We start from the raw sequence: 25,486 nt of genomic DNA, 5'->3' as shown, positions 1-25,486 counted from the left end.
TCACTCAAAGGAAAAAGAACAGATGACCTTACTTTCCTAGTCCCATTAATCTATTCCACTATAGAAATTTAGAAAGGAATTAGAAACTCACCTGGTATCCTGATGAAAGACCAGCCATTCTGAGGCCTGACCCCCAACAACCCTCCCGGATACTCTGGGAAGAACTGGGAACATCGTTTCAGGTAATCAGCTGCTAGTTCAGGTGCCCCATTCAATATACACTGCTTTGTTTCAAGACTTCCTCCTTCCTTAAATGCCCTATGTTCATACTCTGCACTTTTATCATTGCAGTAGAAATCCAGAGGCACTGCTATTACCTATGAGTAAACACAAGTAAAATAATGAATACATATACTCATATTTTCCCTCTTCTCACACAAAAAAAAGTCTTCAGTTAAATTAGCTTCCAGAGGGACAAGATTTAAAAGCAAAGTCATTATGTTTATACAAATGGTAATACCATCTTAAACTGATTTAAAATAATGAGAGCTGCAAAAAAATAGTGCCCAGTCAATGCTCAGGCATGAACTATTGTCCTTCCTGATAATCTGTACTTTGACTTGCACTTAGTGACAACTGTTAAAAGACGGAGGGCAAAACTAAGATCAAATAATGTGCACTGTCACTGTATAGCTCATTTCATCTATGTTTGGTTTGAATTCTTCACTGACTAGTAATTACTTGTCAGAGTCCAGCTTTGCACAACTCCCTCAACTTCTCTCCTACCCTAGAAGGCTACTGCATTTCAGCAGTGACCTACGTATAGTTGAAATACTGAAGATGTGGAAATCAGGAAAGAAAAATGTAAAAAGGGGGAAAGAAGACACAGTTTGGTAGTCTTTCAGAGGCAGCACTTGGCAACGATGGGCCATACAAATAATAATACAAGATTTCAGTATCTAGGATGAGTAGGGAGGTTTATCTTACATTTTTTAGCTAGTCATTCTGTGCATCCCTTTCCCCACTGCCTGCTTTCAATATGCTCTCTCCAGCTACATAGAATAGTCTTTTGCCAACACAGGAACCCAGGCTTTATACCATAACTAGCTATCTTGGACCATCTCCATCATTTTAATCTTTGCTGCTATCTGGATGGAGAGTAGGACTGGTTAGCCAAATAGCTGTGTGTTCAGATGGCTGAAAATCCCTTGATAAAGTGTCTGCTCCAGTAGACAAGGCTGCCTTTTGTATCGATCTATAGTATTCTCTTATCTCTCCTCACCAGGCTAGCAGGCAACTCTGAGGTGCCATCCTGTGCAGCAGATTACTACTCAGAATAAACACATTTTAACAGCTGCCTAATGAAGAGCACGGAGTTAAAATGGATGCAAGAAGCAATGGGAAAGACAGGGAGTGCTGTGCCATGTAATCCCAGATGTTCTCGTCCATTTTTACCTAGAAGGACAGTTGAAAAACAGGGTTCTGCTTCCATCTGATAGTTTCCTTTTCTCTCCCCATTTCACCAAAGTGATGAAAACAGAAGGAATCATGGGAAAAGTCTGACACATCACATACATACAACTGCTCTGTTGGGATGCTCTACAGACCTCTCACTAACTGTTAGAGCATAAAATCCAAAGCAGATAGAGCAAATACATCACTTTCTTTTACAAGCCTAAAATTAAAGCACCAAATCGCCATTTAACATGCAGTATTATACAAGAAGGGGTACACTGCCAACTTCCTCTTTTCCTTTCTGAGTGTAAGTCTGCTTTGGGCCAAGCATTCTGGGGGAAAGACTCTGCAAAAGTTCTTTATATTCCATTTCCTATAAAAAAAGATAGAGGAAGTTTTAACGTGCTTTTGAGAGACCTGGAAAGATGCTTTGAATTCATTACCTCAACAGCTTCAAAATAATGAAAGCTAAATTTCAACATTTCAGTGCATATTATGAAATTAATTCCCTAAGATGAGAGAAAAGTTATTTATTGATAATGGTGTGTTTGTAGTTTTCTTCTCTAATCCAGGAAATAAGTATGTCATCACTTTAGAGGACACAGTGCTATATATCAGAAGTAGGATGTAGAAAATTGATGTTATTTATGCAGGTGTATGAAAACTAGGAATTCTCTGCCACAATTTCCAGCAGTTAGGGTAGATCCTGACCAGTTAAATCAAGGTAAAAGGAATTAGAGCCTGCATCTACACTAGGGGAAAGACTGTGGCTAACCTTTACCTATCTTCAACCTCTTTTCCTTAAATCGATAAAACCTTGTTTCCCGAATGGAAGGTTTTCTTTGCAACCATAAGGACTAGAGGCTTATTTTTTTTAATGAAAGCTTAGATTCTGGCACACAATTACGGTACAAATTCAAACAGAAAAACAAGTAGTGCAGCAATTTGTGTATTTCAACACACACAAGGTCTGACTTATTCACAGACTAAAAATGGCTTTGAGCATACTTGTTTCCATAGTGCCAATAGAGGTACACCACAGCTGCAGCTCTTCCAAGAGCAAAGAAATAGGGATTTGGGAAGGTGGAACAGGATGTCAGGATTTCACTTTAGACCAACCTGAAATCAGTAATGAATACTAGAACAGTTAATTCACTGAGGACTCAGAATACCATCATTATGAAAAAATAAATTTAATCAGAACCAAAAGGCAGGGTTGAGCGCTTAGCACTGATTCTAAGAGGATTTGCTGCAATACACTGCCATCTGCAGTCAAAGCAAGAGACTGTATTTAGTGCAAGGCAGCAAGGTTTCTCATGATGAATGAATTTCAGACTCCTTTGCCTGAACACTGATCCCACAGTAATAGTGGCGAAAATGTACCCAGGGGCCTATCTTTCCCCTTCGTAAAGGGCATTGTTTACTCTCAAGTTGTAGTTTGTATTTCTACATTCAACAAATCTGAGTTGGGACAGAGAAGAATATTCCCTACAGCAATGATGCCCAAACTTTTTACCTTTTACTACTTGGAAGGCGCTTGAAGGCCAGCACTTTACTCAAAATGGAGCAGTCTGTAGCCACTTTCATATTTAATAAAGAAGTGTGACCTGTGTAGACTTGTAGGCCCTAGCATGCAATTCATTATGGCTGCTGAACTCAAGATGGAAAGTTGTGTGCCAGGAACCCTAATTTCCTCAGGCTACACCTCTGTATGGAAAAAAAGAGAGTAACTCTGAGGGCTGCACTTGGGTCATATCTGACCCTAAAGGAAGAGCTATTAGAAGAGAATGCCAAGGGAACTCTACATGCCTGAGGTGTCTGAAAGCACTCTCTATATTAACAGGAAAGAACCTTCACATGTAGGAAGTGTGCACATGTAAAGGTTATTAATATCTTAGGCCATAATTGGGGCAATCTGAGTTAGTCATGACAGCTCCAGATACACACACACACACACAAATATTTATAAGACACCATCCAAAAACATCTACATGTCCTTCAAGAAAAAAAAAATCATACAAAGTGCTGAGGAACCTGTAAAAGGAGGGGGGAAAAAAGAAACATGAAACTTTTCCATTAGTATTATTTGTCCGTGTGCGCACATACCTCTCCCTCACTGTCAGGTTTGTTCTTGTGGTGCTATATGTAATGAAAGGCAGCTAGTCCCTGACTCCAAATTCTCATGTTTATTAATGCATGCTATCAAATTGTATTAGTGCAGCAATCATGGATTAGATTAGTAAGAAGATACTCTATTTTGAGGTAATCTACATATATCCTCTTTAACTCAACAGTTATACAGTATAAAAATCAGTGCTAGTTTAAGGAATACTTTCTCTATTTTCATGCAAAATTAACCCTGAATATGTTGTAGGATTTTTAAATCACCTATCATTGGGATATCTGGAATCCATATAGGAGTTTATCAAACTCAAACTGAAGTGAACAATACATAATGCTCTGGACTGATTTCATGAGCCCACTAAACGTAAGAACATGAGACACACATGTATCCTTCAAATCACCTTCATGTTTCAGACCTATCTGTCTGATTCAGTATAACGGCTTACAAATGCATACAAATTATATTCTGTCACAATTTCAACCATCATCTACACACAATCCCATCCCTGTCTCTCGCTCCATTAACTTCCCACAGCTCATCATAGCTCAGCACCAACAGCGGGACATTCTTTCTGGAAGCATTTGGGCTTATTCTGCTGTTTAAAGACTTGTACATTCTTGCCAACAGTTTATAACAAGCGTGAAACTCTTAAATCTTCACTTCCCAGGAAAGCAAAGCCCTGTCTCCACTTAATCCTTTCTAGGTAGTAGCCAAGCCAAACCAAGACCAGACAATTTCCCCATTTACAAGAGTTATGACAAAATAAACTGCAGACACTATTTTCCCCCACCTGCCCAATACTGGATCAGCATATCAGTTCCTGAGCTGAGCTTTTAACCATGCTCCACGCACACTGACCTGCAGTACAGAAAATACACACATACCTTCATAGATGACACAACTTATTTATGGAGGTCAGTGAAGAGCCCCTAGGCTACAGAGTTGACATAAGTAATTCTAGGGAGATCAGGGTTTCATTCACATCTATTTTCAGCTGACTGTCTGTTCTTGAACAATGTGATGTTAGGACCTGGAAGGATATCCCCCATTCTGCAAGGCCTAGTCAGATTTTTGGCCTCACAATCAGAGCAGATGAGCTCATTCCAGGAGGTGCCAAGGAGAAGCAAACAGGCGATGAGTGCAGACAGCTATTTGCCATCTTCCTTTCCACAGATGCCAATGTATAATTACATACACATCCAGCGTCAGTCAAGCCCACTGATAAATCCAGCAATAACACAAACACAGATTAGAAATGGAACATTTGGGTGGCTTGGTGATAAGAGTCTTCTGCTCCCAGTCTGCTTCTCTATGATTATTACCATTATTGCTTCTCCATCAGCGACGGGGATTTATTGGCCTGCTATCGATTCAAAGTAAACAGTAGACATCAGGCTTGGGAGAGCAGGCTAATTGGAAGCAGATGTCCTCACTCGTGGCTCCTCTGCAGCCAACCTTCCAGTTCATTTAGGGGAGGGGTCTTTTTTTGAGAGCAGGTGGTTGACTGGACTTCTGGAGCTATATGTGATAACCTATGAAGGCGTTTCATATCCATAAACACAGTTATTGCTAGCAAGAGAGTGAAAGCTTTTCACATTTTATTGGGACCATAAAATAAAGGGAATAAAAGATAAGTATGCCACACGAGTCATTTCCCGTAGATTTGGAGTTTCTTCTCATTCAGCCTGTTTCTTATTCTCCATGTTCAGCTTGCCCCCCCCCTTTTTGGGGGGGGGAGCAGGTGAGGCTGAGGATGATGAATTACATAGTTCGAAAAAGACAAAAAGTCCCAGGGGCCAATCCTGCTGTAAGTGCTCCTACTTGGTGCTGAGCACCCACAACTCCCGTCGACTGTAGTCTAACTGCACAATGTGCTCAGCAGCTTGCTAGATCAGGCCCTGGCACAGCGACCTCATTCTTATCCATCATCACCGTGTCTGTGCTATGGAGTCTAGCATGGTGTAGTTAGCGCACACCACATGCTTTTCTCACCTTATGCTGTTTCTCAAAAACTGCACTTTTACCCTGGCAACTGGGAGAAGCAGGATTCACCTCTTATTAAAAAACAATGTGCCAAAAACTCCTTATGAAAAGGGTATGCATGCATGGTTGGGAATTAATAAATAGATAACTGCATCTCTAGAGTGCCACAATAAAAAGAATAATTTACAGAGTAAAAATGGATTTCATGCAGTGTTATTGTGATAGCCTGTACCTCATATGACACCCTATACCCATGTTCACCACTTTTATATGGTTATGATGTATTTTGTACAAAATGTGCCTTGTGAGGTATCATTTGAAAACTCAATCTGCTGAGCATCGTTGTCCTGTTAAAATGTGTGCACCAACACTGAATATTGAGTTATAAGGTTCTGCTATGTGTTTGTTACTGAAACATTTTGTAATTCTGGGGAATGCCCACAGACTAACTCCCCAGTGTCAACAAAGAACTGACCACAGATGTTAGAAAACTATTAGTTACTGAAGCAACCATTCACCATCAGGTGTGACTGTAAACAAAAGATTTGCATGTCATCCCTCACATACGCAGGAGGTGTGAACAAGAAAGAGGGTATAAAATAAGAGACAATGGCTTCCTCATGACTCTTCTCCCACACCTGGACACATGGAAGCAAGATCATTTGGAAGACAAAGAGAAGCACCACTGAACTGTGGGAGGGGTGGCCCCAGGCTGGAAGGAAAGAGTCTATGAAATGTATTGCAACTTATGGTGAGACAATCTGTTTTTCTTTTAGAACTATTAGCCTTGGTAAAGTTTAGGAAATAGCTTGCGTGTTTATTTTTTTTATAAAAGCATACAAGTCAGAATTGGTTATCACTTAAAATCTCTCTCTCTCTAGTTAATAAATTTGTTTCCTTGTTTATCTAAGCCAGTGTGCTTTTGGTTGAAGTGTCTGGAGAATCTCTACTCAGGTTAACAAAGGCTGTTGCATAGTCATTACTCTGTGATAGAATGATGGACTTTTAATGAGCTTACACTGTCCAAGGGGGCCTTGAACAGTGTAAAATGCACATTTCTGGGGTGCCAGGGACTGAGGGATTTGCAGGTGTGGCCCTACATCTGTTCATGAGTGGCTGGGAGTAACTTTGCTGGGTGTGCCTTTAGATGGTAATGGATGTGTGAGCAGTGCTTGGATAGGCTGCTTTTCACTGGCAGAGCAAAATAAGAGATGTTCTGGTCTGGAAAATTAAGGTGACACAGCAGTTCAGTGGTTCAGCTTGCACTCTGGGACTATGTCTACACTACAGCCCTTACAGCAACACAGCTGTACCGCTGCAGCTGCACCACTGTATAGTCTCCTGTGTAGCCACTCTATGCCAGCAGGAGAGAGCTCTCCCGCTGGCATAATTAAACCACCCCCAATTAGCAGTGGTAGCTATGTCAGCAGGAGACGCTCTCCTGCTAACATAGCACTGTCCACACTAGCACTTTTGTCAGTGAAACTCATGTCGGTCAGGGCTGACTGACAAAAGTGCTAGTTTAGATAAAGTCTGGGGGATGTCACAATTATAAAAAGGGGGAAAAGTTGCTTTAATTTCTCCTGCTAAGAGAGACCTGCATACTCAGATGGGATGGAACTGGTGTCAAGTTACCTGCCGAGTTCTACACATTCTGGGCATGCAGCCCAAACATGCCTTGGTTAAGCAGAACATTCTTTTGCCCCAAAAATTCCATTCCTCTGAAATATCATTTATTGTGGAGGAATATTACATAATTTATAAAAAGGTATATATTTGAGGGTGGGGAGAAAGTAACCGTCACTATACTTCTAAACTGACGCTGGGAGGTATCTTCTCAGTATAGTTCCTAGAGCTTCACTGTGGTTGTTATAATTAGGCAACATCAGGAAAGATATGCATAGGAAAACAAAGCAACAGAAACAAAACACCCCAAAATGAAAACAGCACAACATCATAATACAAAACAATGTGGAACAAGAGTCACAAAGACGCAGAATGATAAGTCATTTTAAAATGCTGCTAACAGAGCACAAGGCTACTGGACCAGGTAGTGCCACTCAACAATCAAGAGCTAGGAAATGCCAACCAGAGAAATTTCTAGATATTAGAATGTAGTTCTTCCTTTTCTGAATTGAGTGCTGAGTCCACTAATGGTATGTCTACACTGAAAATGCTACAGCAGCGCAGTAGCACTAAGTGCTTCCGTGCAGACACTTCCTACGCCAACAGGAGAGGTTCTCCCGTCGGTGTAGGTAATCCACCTCCCCGAGAGGCTAGAATTCTTCCATCAGCCTAGCACTGCCTATGCTGGGGGTTAGGTCGGTATAGTTATGTCTCTCGGGGGTGTGGATTATTCACACCCCTGAAAGATGTAGTTATACAGATGTAAGTTCCTAGCGTTGACCAGCACTTAGACAAACACCCATCCCACCCTCTAACAAATCTCCCTTCCCACTCCTCCAAAAAGAAAAAAAAAAAAGCTCACTGCAGACAACAAACAGCTCCCATCCTCTTTAAATAATTCACTACTCTAAAACTGAATGTTAGTTTTACAGCCTTTGGGATTAAGAGAGGAGTTGAAATCAAGAGACATATTATTGGAAGAAACTACCCACATTGCAGAAAAACAGCATATTACTGGCCAGATATAGATATACTGCTAGAATATTTAGGCTGAATTTCAGAAAGGGGACTGTGACGTTGCACTCTATATAATTTTATAAAAATATGCTAATGAGCGAATATAATGTAACTGGAATATGCTTCATGCAAAAGGTCTCTTGTACGGTATCATTACAAAGCTTATAATCTACTGAGTGTGATCATCCTATTTGTATAAATGTACCACTCTTCTATCTGAAACTAGAAATATGAAATATAACTCTGAGGGGTGTAATTATGCAAAGTGTGGACCATTAATGGTTTGGCATCTTGATGACTCCCATTAACCAGGACAATTGTCTGCAGATGGGTGTGTTTTACCTGTAAGTCTTCCTGTATACGTGTGTGCTGGCAAGTGGGCAATGAAGTCTTGTAGTGACATGTGATCATGTCACCTGAACTGGAATCCATCTTTAACCTGGTGTCTTTCCATTGAGAAGGAGGGGGTGGAAACCCAGAGAGGGACAAAGGATTCCCGCCTTATGCAAAAGATATATAAAGGGGTGGAACAGAACAAAGAAGGAGAGAGGAGCCATCATAAAGAATCCCCTAGCTACCACCTGAGCTGGAACAAGAGTTGTACCAGGGGAAAGAATTGTGCCCACACCTGGAAGGTGTCCAGTCTGAGGAAAAAACTTACTGAAGCATCTCTGAGGGTGAGATTATCTGTATTCAGTTTGATTAAACATAGATTTGCGTATTTTATTTTATTTTGCTTGGTGACTTACTTTGTTCTGTCTGTTACTACTTGGAACCACTTAAATCCTACTTTCTGTATTTAATAAAATCACTTTTTACTTATTAATTAACTCAGAGTATGTATTAATACCTGGGGGAGCAAACAACTGTGCATCTCTCTCTATCAGTGTTATAGAGGGCGAACAATTTATGAGTTTACCCTGTATAAGCTTTATACAGGGTAAAACGGATTTATCCGGGTTTAGACCCCGTTGGGCATCTCAGTGTTAAAGACAGGAACACTTCTGTTAGCTGCTTTCAGGTAAACCTACAGTTTTGGGGCAAGTAATTCAGACCCTGAGTCTTTGTTGGAGCAGACAGGTGTGTCTGGTTCAGAAAGACAGGGTGCTGGAGTCCTGAGCTGGCAGGAAAAGCAAGAGCAGAGGTAGTCTTGGCACATCGGGTGGCAGCTCCCAGGGGGTTTCTGTGATCCAACCCGTCACAGGGATGTGCATCTTTCATTTTGTAAAAATACATATCCAAGCTTCACAGCACTACATAATGGACCAAATTCAAAGGTGATAAAAGGTGGTACAAGTTACACACTGACTAAGGGGCATAGCAGCAGCACTATAACAGAAAAACAAAATGGTTATGAAAGTTTGGGGTGTGATAGGCCAATTTATCTTGCACCTTCCTTTGGTTGCTTTTGCTACTACAACCTTGCCCTTCCTCCCACTGGGTACAAAAGTTACAAAAAAAGTTCTACAGAATTTAATACCAAAAGATATGCTTACTATAGTTTTTTTTAAACCAACCAACATAATTTAATAGAGAATTCTATCCCTACTATAGCATTCCATAAAATGGGTTTTTTTTAAAAAACAACAACCCACACTAGAAAGGGTATCATTTGCTACAGCTGTTTTGGAGGTAATGTCTATAAAAGTCTATTATATTCCTATAGAACTAAATTGGGATCAATCCTATTAATAAATTCTCTAGGACTTGACCAAATGAAATTAATACCAATTTATCTCAGAATTTGGGCCAATATTAGAGATATTTCTTGCCACATAACATTTGTACAAATGGAGATTTGCAAGTTTTGTGGGGACAGGACATTTTTTAAATGCGCAAAAGGATCTTTTCAAAGACAATGGTACAAAACATCATAGGAGCTTCATAAATAGTTACAAGGAGGAATAGATTCCCTCGCTGTAATATCATCTTTGCAGGACTTACCCGTGGGCTGGCTATGCACAAGAAGGATGGCAGTTCAGTGACCTGGCAGCACCGGACCGATGAGGTAGCTGATCTCCTTCGATGTATGACATGGTCTGAATAGCCAGTAACTGTTTTACAGTGGCTACTGAACACAAGGTTCTAAAATTTAAATTAAATAAAGAGTTAATTCAACCAAGAAGGGAATCCTTTTTAGTTGTTTATCCCCGTGTCAGAAAGGATGATAATGAACAATCACCAAATAATTTCCTTGGGAACAGGGATCTTTACATAGCTACTGTAATGCTAGTGCACAGAATTCTCAGTACCTCCATTTTCAATTAGAAAAGGAAACTCTGCCCAGCTGCCACTTTTTCCCCTCTTGACAGATATTCTAGAATTGGAGACACTGCTTTGCCTCCTCAGCACTTTTTCACCTTAGCTTTTAATGGCAGGAAAGCAAATACATATTCCAGTAAGGATGACCCTCCCTCACACTACTCTAAGGCACACCCTATATGGATAGAAAGAACCTTAGCAGGAGAGAGCACTAGACGGACATCAGAGATGAACAGATTGTTATATTTCTGTTATTTACATCCCTTTTCTAATCCTTTTTCCTCTTTCCATGCAAAATTGCTCTTGAATTTATCATTGGTGGCCTGAGGGTGCTGGCACTTCGGGTGTATATCCCATTGCCAGAATTGTGATGCCCACATAGTGGCAGATCCCTCATTTTAAACAAAGGATACCTTTGGCATCATGAAAGTAGATGGAGCCAAAATTGTGGGGTTTGGAGTGGCACTGCAGTTTAAAGAAAGGAAAGCCACTCAATATGCTCTGCTCCTCGAGGAAAACAATGAAAAACCATCTACTTCAGAACAATTTTGCTTGCTTATATTAATTTCTGTCCCTCTTTCCCTTTGTCTTTATTACCATACATATCTGTATCAAAATATGACCTATGTGATCTAGAAACTAATCCACTCCTGCTGCTTACTCTGTATCTGAACTTGTAATCTTCTGATCACAATCAGTTGTTGTGGAATAATTATGATGTCAAAAATGGGAGATAATTTGGGGGGACACTAGCAGCAGGAAATGAATTAAGGAACATATATATCTTTTATTTTCATAGAATCATGGGATTTGTTGTAGGGAGTCAGACCCCTAGTTCATTAAGCTAAGTAAGTAGCAACCATTACCTGATGCTTCAGAGAAAGATAACTCATAACTACACATCCCATAATGCCTCTAAATCAATTGTGTGACAGTTAATAGAGGGAGAAATTTCTTTCTGATCCATAGATGTATGCTCTGTAATGAAAACTGAAGGGCAAAAATCTGACACCAACAGAAATGTTTCTAAACGGTATTGCAGAACTTCCATGAGACATGAGCAGGTCTTTAGCTGGATTCTGCCACTTTACAGTCCAAGCAAACACAAGAGGTAGATACTGTAGTTGAAAATTTACCTTAACTGCAAGACAAAAAAATATTCTCATGGCTCAATAACTTAAAACTCTCAAAAACAATGGAGGTAACTGTCTTCATGGTCAATCTATGCTAGTAGCCCTGCTGTCATCACAGATCTCCAAGTACACTCAGTCAGCCCCAGCTGTGAAAGCAATGTTGCAGCAGCTATCAGTCTAGCTCCAGGCCTTGAGCTGGCACCAAGCAAATTCATGCATCCTGACTGAATTCCTGCCCCTCAATCTGACTGAGTCCAGATTGGATTGATTCTTCTTTTACATAATTTGTACAGGGTCAGGAATTTCTCAGCAAGTTCTTTGTCAGCAAGCACTGGAATATTGGCTGCAGCTCTGGCTGTTGCACATTTTTGTTTTTTATTACCTAGAGAGAGTTGGGGATGAGGTGGTGTGAAACTGGAATTTCTCTCCGTGCAACGCCTGGAGTGTAGGATACTGTGTTGCAACAATTAGCTAAAACAAGGTTAATTCCACTGATACACACTTTCCTGAGGACATCTTCACTGTTTGATTCTCCTTTGGCACTAATATCAAAAAGCAAGCCATGTTGGCTTCAGCTCACTTAGAAACAGGAAAAAACAAAGGAAAGACTTCTAAGACGGTATCTCAAATAAGGAAAACCAAATTATATTTTGTATGCATGTGTACAAAGAACATTAAGAGACTTTTAATACAGAGTCTACTTCTCCATGTTATCTGTACACAAATTATGAGCAAGTCACAAGAGAAGTGTCCCTGTTTGAATTCCATGACGTGCTGCCATTAAATATTTATGATTATAGCAGGCAGTAGATATATCAGACACAGTGGAAAACTAGCTTCCCATCAGATTCACATACATGGGAAGGAACTGAGTAAGGTTACAGGACATGGCATAGATACAACTCTAGGATGGATCATATACCCTCGTGCAACCCATACTTCAGGACGGACACCCACTATTTTAGATCCAGGTTTTGTTCATAGCTTTTCCACTTATGAAAATATGAATACTAACCTTTTAAAGTAAACACAACTATATTCATACTATGAACTGCTATCCTCTGCAAGTCAGTTTTTGAATAATCAATTGATCAACAACTGGAGGCTATTCAACTGTATGGGCCACTGACTTTGGGCTGGCCACAATCAAGCCAAGAGAAAATAATATAGCTGAAACCTAAAAATTCAAGTGTACAGATGATTACATAAGAGGTCCTACCCCCAATATCATCTGATTTCTCTGGTACACAGAAAAATGTTTATAGCCATATTAGTCCACTACATTATCTATATCAATTATATCTCTGTCAGCTGTATCTTTGTAAAAGTAACTGGTATTTCAGCTCATCTACAAAAAGGGTTACTTGCCCTGGCATGTACTGTCTTGTCATCCTTTACTGTGGTAGGCTTTCAAAGCCTCTAGGTTTTTAAAAGGCACACAGTGAGAACCAGGTTGAGAGTTTCCTTCCTCTCCTTCTTGATAGCGCTATGCCACCTCATGGTTTATGAGACTAGTACTACACATGCAGTCCATAGCAGGCTGTGCAGGGTTCCAGAAAATTTACTTCAGCCAAACACCCACACAGGAGTCTCATAGGAGAAGAGCAGACATTTCATCAAACCAGATATGGAATCAAGGTCTAAACTCCAGCACAGCCAGAGTTAATTGGCGTATGCACATGGTTGCCCTGCTGTTTTTGTTTGACTGAAAATTAGAGGGGCTTATTTTTGTTGGCTTTTCTGATAACGCTACAAAATAAGACACACCAAGCCCAAGATTGGTTTCCTACCTGTTACGCATCTTCAATTTCAACTTCCCCTTCAACTGAATTCTGGCTGTTTCCCTCCACACAGACATTGTCTCCTTTCTCGCTCCAGAATTCACATTCAGAGAAATTAGACGTGCCCAAACAAGATCCCACTGCTTCAGAAAAGGTCTCCCTCCCTGCAGATAAGCTAGGTGCTACTTAATGAATGATCTGTCTTTTGTGAATTTAATTCTTCATTTTAACATGGGATCAATTATCAAAACTCAAAGTACACTGTACATTTCCAAAAGTTGATATTTTTAATCAGAGAGAGACACATTCACTCCTCTGGCAAAAGGTGGGAAAAGAAACTGACTTTGCATTGTGCACTAATGGTGAATAGATCTGGGTTCCATCTGATCAGCCGAAGAAGCAAATTCCAGAGTTGAAAGACATACCACTGAGGATAGCTAACTACCAAACCCCAGACATTTAAGATTCAGGCACTGTTAGGTTGAGATCTCTGTTCATCGCAAAGTCTGCAGCAGCAGCATATGAGAGCGGGGGGAAAAGAAGCAATCTCTCGGACATCCAGGACCCAAGCCATAATGGGCTTTGCACCTTAGAACTAGAAACTACAGTAACTCCACACTTAAAGTCGTCCCGGTTAATGCTGTTTCGTTGTTACGTTGCTGTTCAATTAGAGAACATGCTCGTTTAAAGTTGCGCAATGCTCCCTTATAACGTTGTTTGGCAGCCGCCTGCTTTGTCCACTGCTTGCAGAAAGAGCAGCCCGAGGGAGCTCGCTGGTGGGGGCTTGGAACCAGGGTGGACCGGCAGCCCCACTATCAGCTCCCCGCTCCCCTAAGTTCCCTGTGCGGCAGCCGCCCAGCAGGCTATCAATTGCTGGCAGTTCAGCTGTCCCTCCCCACACTGCCATGTGCTGCTCCTGCCCTCTGCCTTGGAGCTGCTCCCGGGAGCTTCCTGCGCGGGGGGGAGAGGGGGGCCAATCAGGGTGTCCCCCTGCTCCTGCCCCCGGCTTACCCCATCACCATAGAGTGGGGGAAAGGGAGGAAACAACAGACTCAGGATGGAGGGAGCTTGCTGACAGCAGCTGCTGTCTCAACTTGCTGATCTACTTAAAAAGGCAATGTACTTAGAGTGGGGTCAGCGTACTTAAAGGGGCAATGCACATCTCTCTCTGTCTCTCACACATAGGGTGTGGTTTCTCTGTCTCTGTCTGCCATGCTGTCTCCCCTCCCTCCATTTGTGCTGCCTTGTAGAGTGTGAGGCTACATTAACAACAATGTGTTAACCCTTGAGGGCTCAGTCAAGTGCTAGTTCATCATTTAGCAGTAAGGCATTCCCTGGGAAATATCCCACCCTCCTCCACCCCCTGACCACCACCTCAACCAAGCTTCACAATCATCATTGCTGTGTACAGTATTAAATTGTTTGTTTAAAACTTATACTATCTGCTGAAAAAAATGTCCCTGGAACCTAACCCCTTCTATGTACATTAATTCTTGTGGGGAAATTGGATTCGCTTAACATCGTTTCGCTTAAAGTCGCATTTTTCAGGAACATAACTACAACGTTAAGCGAGGAGTTACTGTAATTTCTTCTGGCTGTTTCCTAACTTTCTTCACTCTTTCGTCCCCTTTGGGATACTTTACATTCTGTAGGATCTGTCTGCTCTCTCTCACCTTACCCAACACTATAGCTCCCAGGGTTTATGTGCCATCATCTATGTGGCAATTCAACTGACCCACAACCCACAGCTCCCGAGACTCATGCAGTTACTCTGCTTAACTTTCAATACATTTTATCCCATGTCTCCTGAGCTCATGTGCAGAATCCACTTCCGGCAACTCACCACTCAAATTGTCTTGCTCTAAGGACATTTGTGAGATTCTAAATGAACTCACAGCCCTTTCATTTTCTCTGGCTTCTATAGCACTTGGACTTGAAAGTACAAGTATCAATCAACATTCAGCACATTTTGCTCTTGAGCATGACTAGCTTCTCATTTGGCTAGTTATGAGAAAACAAAGTTCTTGTATGGAATGCCAAAAAGTAAAACTTGGTCCTGTGACAGCATTTGCAAGCTTGAGAGGCTGACGGCTACAAAATTTTGGAAACTCAATTTTTGCATTAAATCCACCAGTAACTCAGTTTATATTTAATATAAAGTAAAACACATTCAGCAGCTATTTGGAAATGCACAGATAACGCAAAGAACAACTTTAAGGATCCCAAGCTATGTAGTGGTTCAAGCTAAGGACAGAAAGCCAGGAAAAGCTTTGGCTTAGAAACATGAACTGTGATCTGATTAACTATATGGTTCCGGGTTTTGAGACTCTGGCCTAGTTGAAAAGTTGGATAAAACTGGAACCTCACAATGAGACTGCAGCTGAGCTGTCCTGAGTAATTACAAAAATAAAACACCCAATATGACTGTACCATAAAACCTATTAACACTGACTTCATTACAGGATTGAAATGTCACCCTAACTAACCAAAGAAAATATTCATAGGAAGAAGTGAGAAAGAAAACTCAAGAGGAAGAACAAACCAGAACAGCAGTTAAGTGTATCCTGCCAAGCAAAGAAAGTGGAGTTGATGATCCGACAGACAGACCTTTTCATTCTCCAACCACTGTGATCCTATGTCAATACTGTCAATCATGCTGTGAAGAAGCTTGTCCAGGTAAGTAAAGATAGCACTTTTGACTGGTTAGTGCTCCCTAATAGCAGATTGATTGTGATGCACAGAATGCATAACAGTTATGAATGAGAGCCCATCCAGCAGAACAAAGAAGAGTCCAACTCACTCAGTAAGGCAAAGATCTATCAGACTGCCCAATGTCTTCAGCAAGAACCATCAGTTTCCCCTACTGACATCTTCCACTGTCTGCAAAGAGTGCATTTCTGACCTGTCCTCTCCAGAAATGCAGCACTTGATCTAACGCCAGCCCTAAAACTCAAAAAACTGTGAGTTGGCTTAAAAATCATGATTGATATACATATACAGAGTCACACACACACACAAGAAATTTGTGGCTCTTTTTACTTGCCTCATGGTTTTTGAGGGCGAGATTTTCAAAGGCACAAAGGGGAGTCACATGCTCAACTCTCTCAGACTTCCAGTGAAAACTGGGCAACTAGCTCCCCTTTGTGCCTTTGAAAATCTCCCCTGAGCCACTTGGATTTTTCAAGTTTTTCTTCACAGCCAAGGGAGCTAGAAATTTACATATTTTAAAATAAAGCTGTGGCCTTAAGAAAAAAAACAGCTTATACTGTGAGACTTGTGATAACGTGTAGAGAATTGGCAACACTTGCACTTATAACACTCTGGTATCCACCCCAGCTCCCTTTACATATTATTCTAGTCACCGAGTCCACAGATGCATGCAATAGTTAAAGTTTGAAAAAACAACAGGGAGAGCTTATAAGTCACACAGGCACTGGAGATGGTAGCTCCTAGGCACTTGGCATCTTCCTCACAAAAAGAGCAGTAACTCTGTTTTAAAGAACCACTCCCTCCTACACAGCACATGGCTCCAGCACATCCTGTCTATGTTCTTCCTGCCCTCCCTCACACAAAAAATCTGTCCTACCTACTCCCATAACCCAAAAGAGATTTAGGGGTAATTATCAAATGTTCCAGAATAAGGTACATTCCCTTCCATAAATTCACACATGAACCACTCCAAATCCCCACCACCACCACCATTATTTACATGGAAGTGAATAAGTGAAAATCCAGATACAAAATATTTAGGGCTAGATTCACACTTGCCAAACTGTACTTACAAGAATGGAAGGAGATGGGGGTGGCACAGATGGTATTAAACCACCTCAGTATTTCCCTAATTGTGGGATTGGCAAGCAGGTACTAGTCCATGTGTAAGACAGAACAGCCCTAAACCTGCTCTACCTTATGCCAGACACTTATGGTCTCAAGGGGCTGTTACAGCAGCTATGGATCAGGCAGTTGTAATAGCTTCCTGGCCATGAGCCTTATGCTAGGACTGGGAAAGGGTAGGGACATAGCGGCCATTATGTTGACCTTTTATCACATGGAGATTCACCTGTGATGGGAATAATCCCCAAGTAGCTATTTAAGCCTAGTTTTTGGCACAAAACAGATTTAAATGGCCAGAAAATCTGAAACTTAACCAAAAGCAAGTGCCAGGCACATGGGCTCCAATTACTGATCTGAATTGCTGCATAGATTGCTTGTACTATTGTTGATGAGGCTATATTACCCAATACTGCACAACATTTTAGCACACAGGCAGAATCAGGCCAGCGATATCACTACAATACTAACCACAAAGCACATGAGAAAAAAGAATAAATATACCTTGTGGCTGCTATGTGTTAGACATTTCAGGTGCAGCCTGGACTGCTGTATTAGTACTAGAACTAGTACTTCATTACATGTAGGAGATACAGCTTAAGAACAATATCAGGCCTCCCTAATCCCCCAGATCAGCAGCATGGTCACTTTTCTCTGCGAGTGACCTGCATCTCACTAGCATCAGGGTTTTCCATTCTCAGTCTACAGCTTGGCGACAGCATCATATTATATGTAACAGATATGGGCTGAGGAACAGCAATGCACTCCCCACTAAGCTAGGTTGTGCTGTTTCTTTTCCCTCAAGTCTCCCTCTCACACCGTGCCCCACGCACAAACACTTTGATTTTCTTCAACCACCATTTTTGTTGTTGAGTGCAAAAAAGATACCCTGTGATCAATGGATGAGTATAGCATACAAAAGGGTTACTAAAATGTGGGTATTTATTTATTATGCTCCCATTGCCTGGGTACATTACATACTTTAAAAACATGAACTGTGAGGTCTGCACTGGCTGCAGTAGCTTCTCTTAACCCCTTCCCCCACAATCAGCCATCCCTAATAAGCAGATCAAGATCAAGCAGAAACTTGGCTGAAGAGATGAGCCTCGCACTGGGCACTAAAAGTCAGCTAACTTGCACTCTGGTACACAGGTATATTTACTTAATTAATTATTAATAATTTACGTATGGTATATAAAAATATGTAGAAAGACTAAAGTCCACTTTAATTATTTTAATTTTTCTTAGGGAGTGGTGTATAATTAACTAAGTCACACTGCACCTATCATAAAAGGAAGCTTATTTCCATGTCTATCCTTTCATGTGTTTTAGAAGGATGGAAGGGTTCTCCCTGTTTCCGCTTCGCTACAGCCTGCTAGTATTTGCTGAATGAAGGATCTGCATGTCTTTGACAATTTTCCTTACCTGCAGAAAAGTGCAGCTGTGCAGGTTGGGAAGAGAGAGTGGAAAATTGACTCCCAGCAAGAAATCTTTATTCCCCAGACACGGAGTCCTCTGTGGGTGCTCCCCTTCTGGATCTGTCCAGGAGCGCAAGTGATGGAGCCTGTAGGAGGCTTTCAGAGACAGGAAAAGAGCTAACCATCTGAAATAAACAACAGTAAATGCACTTATTCACTGCTCTGTGGAGGGGGCTTAAATAGATACAGCAGGGCTGTAGTTGACATGTCTTATTCCTTTAACATTTTGTTTTTACAGTATTCTGGCTTTGGGGAAACAGGGCTTTTTTTCCCCAATCCACTTTCCAATTTAACTATTTCTCATTTTTACTAGTACCTTTCTCTGACTTCTCCACAATCACCTGCATATATAGATACTCGTGGTAAGAACAATGTACAGAGCTACACAAAGATCTACGTGAACGTTGTCACTTCAGGAGAAAAAGTCTTATCACGTTACTGAACCACAGAACAGAAGTGACTGGTCTAATAATCTCAACCATGAAAACCTACAACACTTACATATTACACTGGAAAGATATCTAGATTTATTATACTGCACTCATTTTTATGTTGAATTTTCTTTCAGTTAACAGCATGGTACTAATCCATTTTGCAAAAAAATGCTCACTTCAAAATTTTAAGATTCAGAATTTTCATTTTAACACCCTCCCCCACAGTATTATATAACGTAAGCAGGCTTGGCAGGGTTTGATTTAAATTGATAGATGTCTATAGAGATAAATTTCAGCTGCCACACTGAAATCAACCCAAAAAAATCCACCAGTAACAGCAGGAACAAGTGCAGCCCCTTGGCACCACACACCTGCAGAGATCGAATGTCACTGGCCCTGTGGCAGCACAGGAAGCCCTTTGCAGCCCTGCTCTTTCACTCCCATGACAGTGGGGCTGCAGAGGGCTCCCTGCACTGCTGGAGGGCTGAAACAGGTGTACGGAAGGCTGCAGTCCTGGCAGGCAGAGAAGAGACCTCCAGCCAGAACTGCAAGGAGGAGAAGGAGAAGCCTCCAAACATGAAGGAGGCCACCCTGCTGCTGAATGGCTCTGTCACTGGGCAGGAACCATTCACCAGCAGGCTCAAGCCCAAGTGGCCAGGGGCTTGTCCTCCTTCTCGGGGCCCTGGTCAGGGGGTCTCTGCTCTGCCTTGCCAGGATCACAGCCTCCTCAGCGCCTTGTGCCTGAAGGGATCAGGTGTCACCAGCCCAGCAGCCACGCAGGGAGCCCTCTGCAGCTCCACTGTCCCAGTCCCGCTGACTCGATCACCAGCCCGGAATGTGGGAGCCATCCCTTAGCAGGAACTGTCCAGCAGCAGGGTACCCCCACTTCACCACCAGGCTAGAGGCTCCTCATTCTCCTTGCAGCCCTGACTGGGTGCCTTGGGCCCCTTGGTGTGTTGCACCGCCCTGCTGTCAGTGCTGGGAAACCGCTGCAGCCCCGCTGTCTACTACAGTGGAGTCCACAGTGCAGATCCAGCATGGAGTCCTTCATGGTTAAAAGTCTATCAACCTGTAAGTGTGCCTTGGAGAATCATTTCATGTTGTGATTGGCACACATGGAAGGAAGGCAACAGTAACTGCAGTTGAAGTATAGCCAATATTATGGCCCAGGGTAATTCTCTATAAATTTTAAAATATACAAAGACAGAGGAAAAAAATTAATAAAAACAGAGAAGTAGTGTGGTCTATGGAAGCCTGGATTTTATTCTTGTCTTGGCTCTGCCATTGCCCTGCTGTGACACAATGGGCAAATCTTTTCCTTCACATCCTTTGCCTGTCTTGTCTATTTAGAGTGTAAACTCTTTGGGGGCACAGACTGTCTCTCTCACTATGTGTGTGCAAAATGCCTAACGCAACAGGCCTCTGATCTTGGTTGATGCCTCTAGACACTACTGTAACACAAATTAATAATAAATGATAGCTGATCATAGCCCAAGAACATGCAAATTTATTACAGAAATACTTATTAAACTGCACATACTTTTCCTCTAAGTTTCTTTTTAAAATTAAATGAATAGAATTAATTTCCTCACCTGGCTAAATGTCCCTGATTCATGAAGTTTGCCATTTCTGCTGGAGAGACATCAATAAACCGGAGGAAAGAAAAACAACTTTCTTCATTGGCACCTAGATCACAAAAATGTCAAAGTTAAGGCTGATATCTATTGCAGGTCCACATACAGGAGACAATGAGCACACATGGACCAGTCCAGGTGAATTCTGATCCCAAGGTTCTAGACATCCAAATGCCTTACTACAAAAAGAATGCAAAATGATATAGGAGCTCCAAATGTAACCTATCCCTTTAGAGCAGTGGTTCTCAAACGTATTTGATCGCACCCCCCTTCTTTGTGTTTGTAGTAGTCTACATCCCCCCGTCCCGCCACACAAGTACATATGTGGATATATGCAGTGGCGGTGCTTCACTTGAGTCAGTTTGGGCTTCTTTGTTTTTCAATTGAGTTGCTTTCTTTTCCCTGTTGCACGAATGAGCCAACGATCCATTGTAATAAAAGCAAAAGCAAAACTGTGATTATGGTCCATACTTACAATTAAATGTGCACTTCTCGTCATAGCAAACGGATTAACGTACAGATGGCAACAACTTTGTATAATGCTATGCAAGCTTAACATATCAGTCAAAATGCACAGCACCATCTGAGGCCCTTATATGTCTGTAGGAATCAGCTTTGCTAGTTATTAATTGCTATGGGTACAATGTGTGCAATAACTTTTCCCCCCCAAAGCTTGTCACACCCCCAGAATACATTCCACACACCCCAACCCTGGGGGGCCCATCCCCCAGTTTGAGAACCTCTGCTTTAGGGGATGCTAAAGGTTTCACCTTGATTGCCATTCCCTGAATTCAAGTCACTGCTTCTGGGCCAGACAAGAGGAGGACTATTAAAGATGTAGGAAGGGGTACACTCATTTATTTTCATATTCTTACCATATTTAACTCTCCACCACCATTACGTTTTTCTATTCAGTTAATACAAAAATCTATCTCCCTGAAGATTTATCAAGCCAAAACTAATGAACAGTTACAGAGCAGCCCACAGGATATGAAGAAGAGCTGTACAGACAGCACCCAATCACCCATGAAGCCCAAATCCCTGTGGCTGCGCAAAGTCCTTCTGACTTCAATGGAACGCCACACAGATTAAGGGGTCCATACTAACAGTTCTTGATGCAGGAATAGAGCCTTAAGTGTGCTCCTGCTCCTCTTCCAAAATCTACCCTCTCTTTCGGCAAGTTAATTACCAGGTTCTCTCTTACTAGCACAGTTAGTAATAGCAATTTTAAATGGAATAATACATCAAATGTACAAAGCTTGTTTAGTTTTCTGTTCAACTGGTCACTAATTTGGATCCAGCAGTCTCTCAGTTTAATTCAGGTCCATGTCCATTCTCCTACTGGTCCATAGGAAAGAGGAACATGTAGCTTGGTGTACTATAGAAATTGCTCTAAAATGCTCCTGAGGTTTCACTAGGTTGAATCTAAGAAGAATTCACAAACCTCAAACTAGTGTACAAAAGCTATATTAACTCTTTTAAACTGGACTAAAAGGGCAAGAGATAAGAACAGGAGAACGTTGAGGCTAAACAGAGCTCTTTTAGACTATCCTTCTATCTTGCCTCTTATTAATCAACTGAAATAAGCTTGTTGACTTCACGTCAAGTGCTAAGGTTGAAAGGTTCTAATGAATTGTGACCAGAGAGGCACAGAATCTATAGTCCCAGGGAGAAGTTAATCTACACCAATTCTCCCTCCAAACAAGACAGCTTGCAACATCATTCTGAAGTGTGCTAGCCACCTTAACTGCTTCCCCAGGGAAGTAAACCTACCCTTCCTATGGAAGAGAGACTGCTGGATGTGGTCCGGAGCGAATGGCGAAAGTAAAACCCGTAACCACCTGAAAAATGAACAGAACAAAATAAAAAATAAGAAAGTGGTAATTTAGTTCACATTCAATCAAGAAGTCAGAAGTACTAAGCTCTGACCCCAAACTACAGAGTGACATTCAGTTACAGTATCACAGTTTCACTCTCCTCTTGCTGTCGAGGAGTCTACAGAATTTGGTTCTTCATGTTAAGAAACCTGATCCTCCAGTTTTCCAGTATTGCATGATAATGAATTAATGAAAAGCAGCAGCCACAATGTATTTTACTTAATTTAACCATGAGTCAGAACATCATTTCTGGATTGCTTTTCATATTGGGAAAGAGTGCCTATCCTATCCTTTACTATTAAATAATGGTTTATGTGATCCACTGCTCTGTGCATTTCTCATGATTGAATGAGATAAAGATTAAGCAGGCATTCCCATAAACAGAGCAACCAGCAGACTGCACTCAAACATCTCTTTTCCATCTGCTGTAAGCTATTACTAGCTGTCAAGGCACTGGAAGATGCTCACAACTTTATCATGTTACACCTAATCAACACAGATAGCTTCCTTACATATGAAAAGCCACTCAAGGGAAACCAGGTTCCTCCAGTATTCTACTGAAGCTTAATTCCATTACACATCATCAGCAGAAAAAGGAGAGAATATAAATTGCTTTGTCTTACTTTTCCTGAGGGCTTGTCTACACTTACAGCAATACAGAGGTGCAGCTCTGCGGCTGTAGCGCTTAGTGAAGATGCTACCTACGTGCCGCCGGGTCTCCCGTTGGCGTAAGTACTCCACCTCCCCAAGAAACAGTAGTTATGTCGACAGGAAAACTTCTCCCAATGACATAGTGCTGTGTACACTGGGGGGTTAAACTGGAATAACTACGTTGGATTTTCCATACCCCTGAGTGACGTAGCTATACAGACATAAGTTTGTAGTGTAGACACGTGCTGACTTGCTTGCTCGTTAGAGGATTAGTTGATGAGTATGGCTCTGCTATGAGACAGCATTGAATATTGGGTGTGTAACAGTTAAATAAAATGAAAGAAAACAGGGAAGCCATCACTTGGCTAGCACTATTTAAAAACCTCAGGGAATGGGTTAATCAGAACCTATAGATTCATACACATTACAAGACCACAAGGGATAACTGATCGTCTAGTCTGACATCCTGTATAACACAGACCATATAACTTCCTTGAAATATTTCCTGTTTGAACTAAAGCACATTTTAGAAAAACATCCAATCTTGATTTTAAAATTGCCTGTGATGGAGAATCCACCACAACCCTTGTTAAAATTGTTCCAAAAATTAATTAAAATCTTCACGGTTAAAAATGTACGCCTTATATCTATGAATTTGTCCAGCCATCGGTTCTTGTTATACCTTTGTTTATTAAGCTGAAGAGCCTTTTATCAGGTATTTGTTCCCCACATAAGTACTTATGAACTGTGATTAAGTCTACCCCTTAACCTTCTCTTTGTTAAACTGACTATCACTATAAGGCATGTTTTCCACTCCTTTGATGATTCTCATGGCTCTTCATTGAACTCTCTTCAATGTATCAACATTCTTCTTGACGTGTGGACACCAGAATTGGACACACTATTCCAGCAGAGGCAACACCCAGTGCCAAATGCAGAGGTAATATAACTTTCTTATTCCTACTTGAGATTTCCTTGTTTACACATCCACGGATTGCATCAACCCTATTGGTCACAGCATCACACCGGGAGCTCATGTTCGGCTGATTATCCACCATAACTCCCAAGTCATTTACAAAACTACAGTTAAGTCTGAATAACATTACAAAAACACTGTAAAGTACTTGAACAGTTTCACTTGTCATCTAGTAGCAGGTGCCACAAGAAGCAGGTGGGCTGCAAGCTGGTAGGGACAGAGTGCTGTGGACACCACACACAACCCATATGGGGAAAAATCGTTTCACACTAGTCTTTAGTGACAGCTCACTCATCCATCTCTCTAAAGGCATTAAATGGCCCCAAAGGGAGCTGCAGCTAGCCCTCCTCAGCAAGGACGATAGGACAACAAGAGGAGTTTTGAAGGTAATTGGAGGACAAAAAAAACCCCAAAAGGTAGACCTTACAGCACCTCCTCAAAATAACAGTGCACAAAATGCAGACACATGCCATAACAGACAGGAATATGCTAACACATGCTTTATAATACAAATACCCACTTATACAATGTTACACATCCATTCATGGATGTATCCCCCCAGCAAGAGAGTGAGAGAAAAAGATATACAACTCAAACCAGCCCTATCAGCAAAATTTCAATGTTGTGTAGGCTACTGACTATTTCAGTCTCTGGCTAAAAGCTTTACCAGCTCCATTTTGTCTAAAATCAAAATTTTGGGAGACTGACTGACTGAAGAGCCCCATAAAACCCTTGCAGAATCACAACAGCAGAAAAGAGGGAGAGCAGACATTTTAAGAGACAAAATAAAAGGTACTGAATAAGTTGAAGGGAAGGTTGAATTGGCTTGCCTGTCCCGCGAGTGGTTAAAGACCCTGATCTGTCCATGACGGTAGATGAACTTTGAAATCTGGTATGGCTTTAGGGAGATGTGAAATGGAGACCAAGTTTCTTGTCGTTCAAACAGCTCTGGGTGATTACACACCTGGGTAAGAAAAGGAGGATGTCAGCTGCTTGGGTGGGGAAAAAAATAGAAATCTAGTCATATGCAGCATTTTCCAGCCCAACGTTTGGAAAAATTGCTCACTCAAACGATGGAACTGGTGAGCATACAATGACAACTGCTTGATAGAGCGTCCATCTTAGTTTAGATACCAGATAATATCATTTCCCGACCATGTTACCTCTATTGCCTCCTCTTCCCCAGGTGAATGATTTCTTCAGTGATGAATGGGGATCCAACTAGCAGACACATGCACTGTATGGCAGGGGCTCTGCTTTATTGTATATATTATAACTGCTGG

At 41.5% G+C, this 25,486-nt stretch overlaps 1 protein-coding gene across 1 annotated transcript in view; it reads right to left on the bottom strand.

Annotated features, from left to right (window-relative positions):
* Positions 1–25,486, bottom strand: part of INO80 (INO80 complex ATPase subunit) — a 127,994-nt gene that overhangs the window by 44,340 nt on the left and 58,168 nt on the right. The window contains exons 21-26 of the mRNA XM_026651460.2: positions 25,034–25,167; positions 22,473–22,540; positions 20,658–20,751; positions 18,579–18,756; positions 10,091–10,231; positions 92–317 (exon numbers count right to left, since the gene is read on the bottom strand). Of these exons, the coding sequence (XP_026507245.1) occupies positions 92–317; positions 10,091–10,231; positions 18,579–18,756; positions 20,658–20,751; positions 22,473–22,540; positions 25,034–25,167 (841 nt within the window). The remainder of the gene's footprint in view (positions 1–91; positions 318–10,090; positions 10,232–18,578; positions 18,757–20,657; positions 20,752–22,472; positions 22,541–25,033; positions 25,168–25,486) is intronic.

The sequence above is a fragment of the Terrapene carolina genome, unplaced genomic scaffold (assembly GCF_002925995.2).
Source record: "Terrapene carolina triunguis isolate 2854851 unplaced genomic scaffold, T_m_triunguis-2.0 Scaffold96, whole genome shotgun sequence".
In the NCBI taxonomy this organism is placed as follows: Eukaryota; Metazoa; Chordata; order Testudines; family Emydidae; genus Terrapene; species Terrapene triunguis.
Note: the sequence above shows the minus strand (reverse complement) of the source record. Positions and strands in the feature narration are given on the sequence as shown.